Source organism: Salvelinus fontinalis, chromosome 24 (genome assembly GCF_029448725.1).
Source record: "Salvelinus fontinalis isolate EN_2023a chromosome 24, ASM2944872v1, whole genome shotgun sequence".
NCBI classification, from domain to species: Eukaryota; Metazoa; Chordata; class Actinopteri; order Salmoniformes; family Salmonidae; genus Salvelinus; species Salvelinus fontinalis.
Window position 1 is genome coordinate 12944717 of NC_074688.1, and position 14630 is coordinate 12959346.

A 14630-nucleotide genomic window follows, 5' to 3' on the forward strand; every position below is an offset into this window, starting at 1 on the left:
TGATAAACATTTCTGTTTTTACCTTCAATTTATACATCTTATACACATTTTACAGACACAGTCTACTTTATAATAGTTCTCTCTTGTTTGTTCTTAGTCCTTCCTCTATTTCTGTTGTCTATCCAGTTTGATTTCCACTTGAAACTGTGCTATTTCACAAAAGCTCCGCACCTATACACATTTCACAGATCCCGTATGCCCTACATTGTTTATCTTGTTATTAGTCCCACCCTTCAGCTCCACTCAACCCTTCCCATCTATCTTCCAACATCATCCATTTCGGATTTTTATTTGCCATATTTTTTTCAACTGTGCTGTGATGCTTCACAAAAGATTTGAATCTTCCTATTCTCATAGATTCCACGGATTGTAAATTAAAAATAAACATTTTTGCTAAAATAATTATTATATTATTGATTGATTGCCTATGGCTTTTCAAATCCCCCAGTATTGCTATCTGTAGCGTTAGTTCTACGCAAATGTTGTAATTCTTCAGCCATTCCTGGACCTGTGACCAAAAACGAGCTACATACGGACAATACCAGAATAAATGATCTAATGACTCTGCCTACTCACAGCAGAATCTGCAGAGCTGGGAAGATTGTATCCCCCATATATATAACATTCTATTAGTTGCAAGAATTTTGTACAGTAATTTAAATTGAAAAATTCGAAGTTTTGAATCCGGCGTTGTTTTGCGTATCAATTCATAAACCATGTGCCATGGAATGGGTACATCGAAAATCTCTTCCCAACTATTTTGCAATTTATATGGCACAGCTGTCAGTTTTCTGGTCCTTAAATTACATTGGTTTATGTTTTTATTTATCACACTTTTCTTTAACCATTTATGTTCTTTAATATAGGGCCGACATACAAGTTCCTTACTTTTTTCCCCTTCTACTTGCCTCTACCATTTTTGTGGTAATGCTGTAATTAATTGGTTGTAATTTTGGGTAGAGCAGACATTTCCATATGTCTGTGTTAGCTGCATGTGTGACATTACTCCACCAGTCCTATTTATGATATCATTCACAAAAATTATACCTTTTTTAAACATTTCTTCGATAAATACAGTTTTTTTATCAATTACTATATTTGAATTTAACCACAATATTTGTTGTACTATTTGTTCCGTCCTTTCAGGTGGATTAAACTGAAATTGCAACCAACTTTCTAAGGCTTGTTTAAAAAATAAAGATTTTTTGGAGATTATTTCCTTTTCAAACAACCGAAAGTGAGCAGGTGTAATCTGAATAAAGGGAAAAAGGCCCTTCTTGAACATAGGATGAGACATTCGTACCAATTTACTAGAGAACCAGTTTGGATTTAAGTATAACTTTTGTATGACTGATGCCTTTAGTGAGAGGTCTAATGCTTTAATATTTAATAATTTCTGCCCTGCGAATTCATATTCGTTATATAAATAGGCCCTTTTAATTTTATCTGGCTTGCCGTTCCAAATAAAATGGAATATTTTTTGTTCATATAATTTAAAAAGCAGGTCACTAGGTGTAGGCAAAACCATAAGCAAATAGGTAAACTGTGATATGATTAAAGAGTTAATCAGGGTGATTTTCCCACAAATAGACAGGTATTTTCCTTTCCATGGTAGCAAGATCTTATCTATTTTTGCTAACTTTCTATAAAAATTTATTGGAGTGAGATCATTTCTTTCTTTTGGGATTTGTATACCGAGTATGTCCACATCTCCGTCAGACCATTTAATTGGTCAACTACATGGCAATGTAAAATGTGTATTTTTTAGTGATCCAATACGTAATATGGTACATTTATCATAATTTGGTTTTAATCCAGAGAGGATAGCAAATGTATCTAGATCCTCTAAGAGGCCGTGGAGAGACTCTAGTTGTGGTTTTAAAAGAAAACATGAATCATCAGCATACAATGACACCTTAGTTTTTAGGCCCTGGATTTCTAATCCCTTAACATTAATGTTTGATCTAATTTTAACAGCTAACATTTCGATGGCAATAATAAATAGATATGCCGATAGTGGACAACCTTGTTTTACTCCTCTAGATAGTTTAAAACTTTCTGAGATGTAGCCATTATTTACTATTTTACACCTAGGGTTACTATACATAATTTTAACCCATTTTATAAGAGATTCCCCAAAATTAAAATATTCTAGGCATTTATATATAAACTCCAGTTGTACTTTATCAAAAGCCTTTTCAAAATCAGCTATGAAAACCAGGCCTGGTGACCCCGATATTTCATAGTGTTCTATTGTTTCCAGTACTTGTCTTATATTATCTCCAATGTATCGTCCATGTAAAAAACCTGTCTGATTAGGATGAATAATATCTGACAAAACTTTTTTTATTCTATGCGCCAAGCATTTTGCTAGGATTTTTGCATCACAACACTGAAGTGTAAGAGGTCTCCAATTTTTTAAATAGACTGGATCTTTATATATACCACTTGGGTCCTGTTTCAGTAATAATGATATCACACCTTCTTGTTGCGTGTCTGATAATCTATCATTTATATAGGAGTGGTTAAAACAAGCTAATAATGGTCCTTTGAGTATATCCAAAAAAAAGTGTATACTTTCACTGGTATGCCATCCAGTCCTGGAGTTTTCCCATCCTTAAAGTCCCCAATTGCATCAAGTAGTTCCTCCTCTGTAATTAGGCCTTCACATGAGTCTTTCTGTACAGATGTTAATTTTACATTATTATTAGGAAAAAAATCCATACAATTAGTTTCAGTTAGTGGAGATGGAGGAGCCTGAAACGAAAACATATTCTTAAAGTACTTTACTTCCTCTTTCAAAATATCATTTGGTGAATCATGTGTGACTCCATCATTTGTAACAAGTTTTAATACGTTTTTTTGGTAGCATTTCTATATTGAAGATTGAAAAAGAATTTGGTGCATTTTTCCCCATATTCCATCCAGTTCGCTTTATTTTTATAATATATTACACTGGATCTTTCTTGAATAAGTTCCTCCATTTATTTTTGTTTTTCCTCTAACTTATTCTGTGCCTCTATGGTACCGTTTTTATTGTTATCTAACTGTACTGTTAGTCCTTCAATTTCCTTTTTTAATATGGACTCTTTTGATCTAAATTGCTTTTGTTTTATAGATGAGTACTGAATTGCATGGCCTCTAAAGGCACACTTAAAAGTGTCCCATACAATATGGGGATCTGCTGTACCTATGTTATGTCTAAAAAAGTCAGTTATAAATTCTTCTGTCCTAGTTCTAAACAATTTATCATCTAGTAGGCTTTGATTAAATTTCCAATATCCTCGCCCACGTGGAAATTCTGTAAGAGTAATATATATGCCAATTATGTTATGGTCCGACCGCATTCTGTCCCCTATCAAACACTTTTTAACTTTTGGTGCCAGAGAGAATGATATAAGAAAGTAGTCAAGGCGACTAGCTTGATTAAGCCTCCGCCATGTATATCTCACTAGGTCAGGGTATTTAAGTCTCCATATATCCACTAATTCCAATATATCCATGACATTCCTGATTTCCTTAAGTGCCTGAGGGTGATAGTTTGTAGTGTGATTTCCTTTCCGGTCCATAGAGGTATTTAAGACCGTATTAAAATCTCCCACTATAATAATAGAGTCTAGTGTTGCTTGTAGAGTTGATAAATTCTTATATATATTTTCAAAGAAGCTTGGATCATCATTATTCGGACCGTATAGGTTAATAAGCCAAATCTGTTTATTGTCCAATAACATATTTAAAATAATCCATCTACCTTGAGGATCTGTTTGGACAAGTTGCACATTTGGATCAAAATTATTGTTAATTAAAACCATCACCCCTTTTGAATTTCTTTGCCCATGGGAGAAATATATGTTGCCCCCCCAGTTCTTTTTCCACAACTTCATCTAAAACTGTCGAATGGGTTTCCTGTAAACAATAGATATTATAATCCTTCTCTTTTAGCCAGGTAAATACTGATCGTCTTTTCTTATTATCTGCTAAGCCATTACAATTGTAACTGGCTATACTTATTTCACCACTTACCATAATGAGACACACCTTTCAATTATTTTTATCAAAATATATGTTTGTAAACGTCCTATTAAAAAGTAACATAATGATTGAGTGTCTATATAGTTGTACCATGATATTTGCATTTCTACTAAGTAAACCTCCAATTGGTCCCTACTATTCCACCCGCTAAAAGCCCTCATCTCGAGTTGGGTTGTCATACCAATGCCCGGCAGACCACCCTCGACCCCCTGTATCCCATAGCCCTGGACCGACTGGGATCCATCCTTTGAAAAGAGCACACAGTGCCATTTACCGAATTGAAGTAGATCCATTGCCAAATGCATTTCCATCGCCCTCACCTCGATTTTTATTATATAGTGCTGTGGATCATCCTCTATAGTCCCTAACATCTTTTACTTCTTCCTTCGCAACAGTTGTGGGATACACACATACACCCACACACATTCAGCCCTTACCCCCACACAACCATAAGCTCACTTTCTCAACAATTGCACCATCCCAGAGCCCAACTCAAGATAGGTCATGATTTACAAATGTACTTGCAGTTGCAGCTGCATGAGAAGGCCTGCAAGACCGCGCAAAAAATGAGCATAAATGTAGAGATTTATTTACCATTGTCACATCCTAGATGATGGAGGTCAAATGTACACCTTCTTCCTGAAACACCCACAATACGGTCATCCGTCATGACCATGTTCCCAAGCATCTCCATGCAGTCGGACTTTGATTTCGTGCCACCAGGGCCACAATAATATACCCCCTCTCTGAATGTCCGAGTGTGACCCCCTCCCCATGGGTTACTGCAGCTGGTGTTGCCAGCACTGCCACTGCCTGGGTGGGGGCACCCCACCGGAATCCCCACCGGCTAGGTACAAGGTTGTCAAGGTTCTCATTAGCAGCTTTGAGAATTTCCTTGTTTATTATGCTCTCCCTTTAGGGGGCTTTGGCTTTGCAGGACCAACCCTGCCAAGCAGGCTCAGAATCCTGAGGGGGCAGTGCTGCTCTTGGTCTCTGACCTCATTTTGGCTGCATACAGACCGCTTACAGCATGCACATAAAACAGTTAGGGACTTCTCCTTAGTATCTGGGCCATTCATGTGTGTGTCTAGGGTATAGGGCCATGGACCGTACCAACGTACTAACGTAACAACTTTATTAATAAGAAAGCATTTTACCTTGTGTAACCATGCTTATCAGTCATTCCCAGACAGAGAGCTAGACAATATACAACATGCTCTGTTGTGATTTGTAAAGGTTCATTCTGAACAGACTGACCTTCTGGAACAATACTAACTAATGCTGTTAATGATCTCTCAGAATGTGTGGACCAAAGGACGGTCAGAGCGGCGATGGCACGATGGTGAAGAAAGTCCACCAGGTGTCTAGTAAGTCAAATCCATCCTGCCATGTTAGCCAGCGTGCCACGCCACCCCATGTTATGGTGTACCTTCTACTCCCATGTCTGCATTCTATCCAAAGATGTTCTTTGTTTATTCTAGTGAACCAGCCAAAGCGTAAATTCAACACGGTGAGGTCACCCAAGGACATCACGTCTGAGAATTCAATATCAAGGTACAGCTCCTCTTTTCCTGCCTCTGTTGTCTCTGAGTCAACAAATAGCAGATTAGAAATAAGCTCCTGTTGATGAATGTGTCCACTGACGCGAATCCCTCTCCTCTTCCTCCTGCTCATCCTCTTCCTCAGATTGCTGTTCTGCTGCTGGTTCCCCTGGATGCTGCGTGCTGAGATGCAGTCCTAGCCACACTCTCCTTCCTCCTCCTCAAAAGATCTACTGCTCTCCTCCTCTTAATGTCCATCTTTCTTTTGTGCTTTTCTCTGGCTGTTGCTGTCAGAATTACTGTAGTGAACCACCCCCCCCCCCCCTCCACTCTCCATGATCTCAGTCAGTCCTATAGCAAAACCTAGTGCCTTGTATGTTAACTAACATCTTGCATTCCGTTTGTAACACTAATAATGAGACTAAATAATTATAACTTGAAATCTGGGATACAAACCCTACAAAAGCAATTATCTAATAGATATAATCACTTAGTTTTTGAAAGTTACTCTATTTTGGTGTTGATTGCTTGTCGTTACCCACCCCCCCGTCAGAAGTTGCCAAAACCCTTTGACCAGTCAGCCAACTTCTTAAGCCATGGAGCTTCTACTAGGGAACCTTTTAAATGACTAAGTACATGATGCTGTACTTTATTGTTTTCCTGCTGCTTCATCCTAATTTCCTGTATTTCAGAGGAGACCAAGGGCCTCAAAGTAATACAGGGTCTATCAGTGTGAACAGACTGTAGATGGCCATGCTGCGCTAAAGGGATTGGTCCAAAATGTGGATGTGAGTCAAATGGTGTTACAAATAAATGTTCCCATAAACATGCCTTTTATTGTGAAAGATGTGACATGAACATATGGTTATGTTCTTCTGATGTCGTATGTTCAAAAGAAAACAGGGTTTAATATTATTCAGGATTCCTACATCTGCTATTTCTTCACTTGCACTCTGAGCATTTTCCCAAATATGCAATTGGAATGATGTATATAATATTAATTTGCTTGTTAATGGGCTTGTGTAAATTGTAATATGCTCACGCGTGATACAAAAACAAGGTTCCTGGTCTCTGGTAGCCTACTAAATTTGTTGACAGAGCCCTGTTAAATACTAGTGACCTGTTTTAGGTAAGGTAATGCTAGCACGTACATATATGTTAATCATAATGTCCCAACTTAATTGCAGAAGGAGAACTTTATCTGCACAGATATCTTCTGTACCCTTGAAAGACAATTTTCTAGCAATGGTTTAAATCGTGGTACTATAGACAGCACTATTTGTCCATAACTGGGTCAAATGAGACTTTCATAACTTGGTCTTAGGTGTTTATTGCACTTTGAACCAGTTGGTCTCAAATCCAAGTTATGCTAACCAAAATGTCTGCTAACCCCAAAATGTAATGGCAGGTAATGTAAGGGAAAACCACCTAGATTAATATTGTTAAAGCTGTTGCCTTTATTGTGGAGCATGAAGTACCAATTACTTAACTTTTGCTTAACATTAACTTAAACGTAATGTTAGCAAAAAGCTTTATTTTCTCACAGTTACGTTTTGTTTATATAAACAGGAAATCTACAAGGGTACAACAATATACTTGTTAAAGGTACGTTTCTTGATTAACCAGTGCCCTCCACCCCATCTCTAGGTTTGTTGTTGCAGCAATAGTGTTTATCTCAGGCTAAATCTGCAGACGGAACACCTGCTAGTGTAACGGATGTGAAATGGCTAGCTAGTTAGCGGGTGCGCGCTAGTAGCATTTCAATCAGTTACGTCACTTGCTCTGAGACTTTAAGTAGGGTTGCCCCTTGCTCTGCAAGAGCCGCGGCTTTTGTGGAGCGATGGGTAACGAGGCTTCGTGGTTGACTGTTGTTGATGTGTGCAGAGGGTCCCTGGTTCGCGCCCGAGGGGGCGGTTTAAAGTTATACTGTTACACTAGCTCAGTGCTACCACAGTTTACACCCTCTGTTGGCTATCCTCTCATGCTTCTATCTCCTTCTCTCTCAACGTTAGACTTTGGTAAGTTTGTGAGTGTGAGCATTCGATAAAAATCTGACCGTCTAAACTTGTGTGCGCTTAATGTCAAAACCTATGAGTGTGCATAAAAATATAAATATTTACCTGTGTACTTAGCTATGTGGATATTGTCTTTGTCTACTCAACACTATGTAAGCACATCATGAGGAGGAGAAAAAAACACCTGAACTTGCTCCTGCACTCTTTGAACACCGTTGTGAACATCCTGTATTAACAGCACCGTGAAACCTCAAATAAGGCTCATTATCAGGAAGTGTCTCAAAACTCTTGCACCGTGTCGTATTCCGAAATCGCCACTTATCCAATGTGGTACTGAACAATGTGGAACTGAACGCAACAATGTGTGGTTGTTTTGATATCGCTAGTGTACGGTTATGACTAGGTCTGTAAGAGAGCCACAGAACAACAAGGATGCTATGAGGGAGTCAGCTTCAGTTTCATTTGATCTGAATAAGGGATATTAGTATATCCAGTTTGAGAGAAACTCATTCATTACACCTCAAAGTCATGTAATGGGATACATAGGAACCTGTGGCAATTGGAACTTTTCTCCTTTTTTATTCAATTTAATTATGACTATGTCAACACAAAGTGTTGCAAACTTTGTCAGGACAGCTCACTTTGTTAAAATCCTCTGTTAGCCAAATATACTAAAATGACATTGTGTCAATAAGGACAGAGTTTCTTTACTAATGTCAGCATTGTTTATTTAGTAGATAAGAAAATCATCCTCGCCTCATACTGAAGTGCTTGATAATGAGTAAGAATACATCACCATGTCTTCTTATGTTGGGAAAATGTCATTAGAAATAAGTATAGCAACATTGTTTATATTTACTAAATGGTCGAGTTGAGTAATTGGTTGACTGGCAGATTTAATGCTAAAGTAAAGTGACCAAAATGGTGTAGTTATTGCCTGACCTTTTACGCTCTGGTAGCATAATAAGTACCACAATATGCCAGTAGATGTCACTAATGTGTCACTTTGTTATCATCTCTACAACTAACAACATGACAAGAATCTACATTGATGAGTCCTCCACTCTTCAAATGTTTTGTTTATTCAACATTATGAACATTGATATATTTAGTGGTGTACTGTCATTATTTTTTATTTTTTTAACATGTTATTCTAAAACTTGATCTCAACAATGGTTAATTTTATTCATAGACATGTCATAGCAGTTTGTTAAAAATATATTTTGATAATTTCACTAAGTGTACTTTTATTTCGTTTTATAGTGTGTTGGTGTCTGTGTCCCAAAACAGGTAAAGGGGGCTGTAATGTTGGATTTATTATAGTGTCAGGAATAATATTCATTGCATGCTCTTTATTTTCTGAAAGTTTCTTTTTCCAACGGTGTATCTCAGCATGAAAATGCTTATAATTACAACTCTGACTATGAATCTAATAAAAGTTGATGTTGTTTTCTACATTTTCTGTTGCTTGCTTTTGTTCTGGGGATATTTGTGAATGGTGAGTAGGCCTAATGGCCTATGAACTCAAGTGAACATAAATTAGTGTAAAGAAAGCAAATGTGCTTGTTATCATCTGAAGAATCATGGGAAGCTGTTTCCCTGGAAGCTGCGGTTGTTAGACTGTTTGCAAATCTCTTTTCGTCGTAGTCAAATCTGGGGATGTGGCCTTGGTGCCGCTCTTCTGCCTCTTTCGGCGCACACAGCGTTTTTTTCACCATACCTAGAGAAGTCCAGAAAAGAACGTGTAACTTACAGTTTCACAACCACTTTCTAAACAACTTCAAAGTTAAGAGCAAACGTATCCTTCTCTTGCCCTAACGATTTCATCCGTGAGGCCCGTGTTCATGGCTAGTTAGTCCCGTCCCTCCACACCAGTGTAAAATAATCTGTTTATTCGAACAGCTGTTCCAATTGTTTGGTCTGGCTGTCCATGAACTCCGTGCGCATTCTGCCCCAGTTTCTTTGGTTTCCATCTTGGTGCAAGTAAGTGCACAGAGGCTGAGAGCCTGAGATAAAAAATAAATAAAAAACATTTTTAAAAAAAAGCATGATTAAGTAGTCGCAAGCAAAGAGAGAGAGAGAAAAAACGGTAGGTCTTGAAAAATAGGCCTAATACTTTGTAAAATGTAGCACTACAGTTCAATAGTTTGTGGCCTCGACAGTCAATGTTGTGAAATAATCAAATGTAACACGATATCACCTCTTCCATCGTTGAAAACTCTGTTTTGAGTTGCACTAGAATACAGGTTTATATCTGCATGATGACAATTAAATGATCCATAGCTAAAGTAACTTCTACTATAATCAAACGTGTGTGATATGGTCGGAAACCTACAGCATGTGGGCGGTTGTCAGATCCCTCGGCATACCATATTTCCAGTTTCCATTATGTCCTTTTGGGTGTCCGTGCAGAAAGATGCCAGACAAACATCGCATCCATGCTCAGAGTTAAAAGTCCCTAAAGAATAGTTAGGTTGGTGCTCAGGGCTACTTTTTGTCTCACCTCTCCAACCAAGGTAACTGTCCTTCAAATGTGCACTTTTATGATGAACCCCAGATTATATACTCCTCCTTGACACTTCAAAAATAAGAGTAGCTGTAAAATGTAACCCCTCATTATTATGCTATTTACATTTCCTTTGTACTAAAGGAAATGCCTAATGACGCATCATGGATTCACCTTTTTTGAAAATGTCCATCTCAAACGGTCCTGGCTCATCATAAAATAACATATATATCTTTGGTTCAAAGGATAATGACTTTGATGCCCTTGAATCAAAGTAATATACGTGATTGCTTGGAATTTGTCTATTGACTGATTAGATAGTATGGTCGAAACGGAGGATACTAACTTTATGGTGCTTCTGGGTTTATGCGTTTTTTAATGTAAAAGTGGATTAACATGTCAGTAATGTATGATAAAATGGTGTCAGACTATAATGTCAGATGTGCTATCAAATTAAATAATAGGCTAGGTTATGGACAGTGCATTTAAGTGTCACTACAAACTACAGAGACTTACGGGAAAGAAAGGCCTACTGTTTGTTTTACGCATAGACAGATTGTACACAGGTTTTACGCGCTAAGGAATATAAATACAGGTGTAGGATCTTAATTTGATCACCCTTTTGCTGGATAACTTGTAGTGTATTTGAGGTTTAAAAGGCTTCTGAAGTTTCTCATTTACACTTTGAAATGTCATACTTGATTTTCCCTTACGAAAATTGCATCAACCCCTACAAAAATGTCTAATTATAGTGCACATAATAATTCAAATTTCCTGTAGTACCGTTGTTATTTTCCTGCGGTAGCAAACTGGCTCAAATTAAGATCCTACACCTGTAGCCAAGAAAAGAGTCGCATGAGTGAGTCTTATGATCTTTCATACATGTGGGCTACCCAGGCTTCCATTTTCAACGTCAAAATTATTTTGTGAGCATTCACAGTAGCCTTTTGTTGGCATAGTTATTCATAACCCAGTTATGTATGGCCTTTGTCTGAAATATGCTGCAATTATCTTTGTAACCAGCTGGTGGTGCCCTTTCCTAAAGACTAAAAATGTGTTTGTTTACTTTGTTGATTAGAAGCGTAAGTAGGGCACGAGCACAATCAATTCAGCAAAGCGAAAACACTTCACAACGAGACAAGGAAATAATCAACTACCCGATACTAGCACCCGAATCCTATCCACGAACAACGTTTGTGAAATATTTAATCCCCAAATTGTCGTGTTTGAAACCTTCTTTTGATCGGTGGTGTGAGACGGCATATGTCACTGTTTATGCACTGAACGGATCAAGAGTAATGCGCCTAGCCTACTCCATTCCAGTCAATTACTGGAGCCAATCAGAGATGCTTTGTAAATCCCTACGTAAATAACCGAGTATAGGTTAACGTTTCTATTCGTTTTTTTATGTACGTTATTCATATCTGTCCAATAGACTAACATACGATCCGTTTTTTGTACATAAGAGGCAGTGCATCCTCAATCATGAGGGGATACTATATAGGAATATCAATAATATTTGGGAAATTTGTTTTAAAATCATACTGTATCGTTAGGAATACATAATGTATGACCATTCAGACCTTTGACCAAAGGTTTGTTTATGTTCAAAGAAAGATGTGTCTGTTAGAACTCAGTTATGACACAAGTATCCATATGATATTTAGATGGCATACGATCTGTGTAGGTTATATGTAAATCCATGTTTTAGATAAAAGAGGTGTCATCTCAGGCATTTTAGACTTGCAAATGCTGACAGTACTGACAGGACTCAAAGGGGACTAGTGTACAGATCAATCATCCTACTCCCTGTGATCCAACATCAATGTAAAGAAACTCATATGGTCATCAATGAGGGAGATAAGAAACAAGACCATAGCTGGCTCTTTGATGTTAAACTATATGTAAAACTATATGTAACAATGAACTCTAAATGGGAGCGAATGTATAAAAAACAACATTTTGAATGGAGTGATCTGTCTCCCAGTGGCAGTTTAATGTTTAATGAAGGGGATTCTATGGTTAACGTAGTCATTTATGTGGTTACATTGTCTTGACAATTGCAGTATGTAACATTGTACATGCTGCCAAAGAAAAGCATATGACATCCTTGCATGTGAAACCGGACATCATTGCACAAACACAATCAGACAGGAGAAAGCATGTCAGGCCTTTGCTACAAGGATTCATTATTACTACCGAGTACCCTAGTTTCAAGGTACAACCTCTGACAAAATATTATCCTTCAATGTCAATTTACTTCACCTGACTTGCTCTGCCTGCTGTGAATGATTTGGACAAGCATTCACTTAACAAGACTCACGTCATCACTCAGCTTCCTCGTCTGCACACACTGAGAGTTGACTATTCTAGAGTTTTGGGCTTTAACACAGAAATGACCTCATTCTCATAAAGTCAACCTATGTGAAATACAGAAATAAAATGTGCATATTGTACAATATGTTACCATCAGGGCCAATCTCGTTAAACTGAATAATCAAAATACAGGGAGTCTTTTTTCCCGATGAGATATTATGTCCTCTGCACCAATCAATCAGTCATACATAATGTCTGTTTGCGTGGCAAATTAAGAGACGTCTTTGGTCAGCATAAGCATTCCTCCCTGACAAAGCACAGCATTGACATGTTTCAAAAAATAATTGACTCCTCTAAGATTCAATCAGCTTGGAGGCTAACCAAGGCTTCTACTTGCCTTGCTCCCGCTAAGTGTAACGCTAAAATATTTACTCTTGGTTGAGATGAAGACCTGAGCTGACAACTGCAGCTTTTTCCAATGGGAGTAAGAAACTCTAAAATAGGGAGGGAGGGTTCATGTTAAAGAGATATTTTTTTCTCGGTGTTTAATACTGGGTTTAATTTGTGGAAATTATATCCTCTTGGGGTTATCGAGATGATGTGACTTGTTCAATTGGCATCTTAAAAACAATCTTAATGCCTGAAGAATAGCTTACATACTGTAAATTGTGTCTCACACTAGTAATAGATATGTAATGGCTCGAAATGATAGTCTTTTTCTCATGTTTTAGCTCTACAAATCAATGCCAATTACTTAATCATAATTGATCTTAAATTCGTCACCATACAAGGAAGGTGAATATTATGTGAGTATCACATCAAGTATGCATGGAAAAGTAGCTCAATTTGCCAGCCCACTTTACATAATGATTCTGCTTATCAAAGATTCAATGTGTCCTACCTACTGTCTGTCTAGTGTAGTTCAGGCTATGTGCAGTAGTAGGCGATACACATGCCCCAAAATTATAATACCATCCACAGCCATTACATAACAATCAATGCTTTAGAGAACTCCTATAGATGTGCTAAGTCTGACAAAGACAGTAGACAAGTCAGTCACAAAGAAGAGAAGGCTGTGAATTACATTGGAAGGAGCAATCAGCATAAACATCAACAGAATAGAGACACCATTTCATTCTAGGTTAATAGGCCAGACCAGGGACGGACATTTTGTCCATTAGATGTGGCTTTTATTAAAGGCTGTGTCTCCTGGAAGTTCTCTCCATAAATGGAATGGATCCGTTGTTTGAGTCGCCTTCCTGCTGATGCTGCTGTGAACCCTGGCAGACCTCTGCACTTGGCATGCCTCGCTAAACGACTATCCAACCTACTCTGCCATTGACTGCCTACCTTGCTCAAAACCTATACTGTATATTGTTTGCCATGTGAGGCAATGCAGTGTCCACTTTATAATACTAACTGCACATTACATATCTCAATGGAATTAATTAAGTTGGCCACAGAAGAGCATTCAAACTAGGTTTCTTCCTTGTGTCTCAAATCAGGTAGAAAAAAGAGTTAACGCACACCGTCCAGTTAGGGCTGTAATCGTCTTCTGTATTGACTACTGAGATGCCATCTCATTCTCTCTGTGGAGCTCTGATGATGAACTTCCTCCCTGCACCCTGTCGAAAGGAAGCCTGTGGCCTCCTCACCAGTGGCTCTTCTCTTTTGTTTCTCCGGAAAGGCCAATTGGTAAGCCCTCTTCCCTTCCCACTCCATAACATAATTAAAACAGAGAGCGAGAGTATGGAGAGTAAAACCACTCTGATGTATATTTACAGTGTTTTTTGTCATAATTAGCAGAGTGGGTAATCCATTCAGACGTGCTCATTGAGTTATCTTGCATGCCTTGCCTCTCCCCCATCTCCCCTCTCCCCTTGTTAAAAAGAGATTTGACGTTAGCTTCGGTTGGAGAGTGGGAACGCGGTAAGCATATAATCTCTATCTCTCTCACTCACTCCCCCTGTTTCTGCTGAAGCACCAACGAAAACCGTCTGACTGAGCCCTCCTCTAAGACATGAGCTGAGAGAGTGAAGCCATCAATGTAAAAGCCTGAATCTGTCTCTCAATTCAATTCAATTCAAGGAGCTTTAATGGCATGGGAAACATGTTAACATTGCCAAAGCAAGTGAGGTAGATAATATACAAAAGTGAAATAAACAATGAAATTTAACAGTAAACGTTACACTCGCAGACGTTTCAAAAGAAGAAAAACAT

General features: G+C 38.1%; 1 protein-coding gene across 2 annotated transcripts in view; it reads left to right on the forward strand.

The window, feature by feature from the left end:
• Nucleotides 1–9043, forward strand: part of LOC129821937 (CAP-Gly domain-containing linker protein 3-like) — a 462950-nt gene extending 453907 nt beyond the window's left edge. For both annotated transcript variants that reach the window (XM_055879699.1, XM_055879700.1), the window contains 3 exons: nt 5332–5399; nt 5514–5586; nt 5719–9043. In XM_055879699.1, the coding sequence (XP_055735674.1) occupies nt 5332–5399; nt 5514–5586; nt 5719–5773 (196 nt within the window). In that variant the 3' untranslated portion in view covers nt 5774–9043. The remainder of the gene's footprint in view (nt 1–5331; nt 5400–5513; nt 5587–5718) is intronic.
• The last annotated feature ends 5587 nt before the right edge of the window (nt 9044–14630 follow it).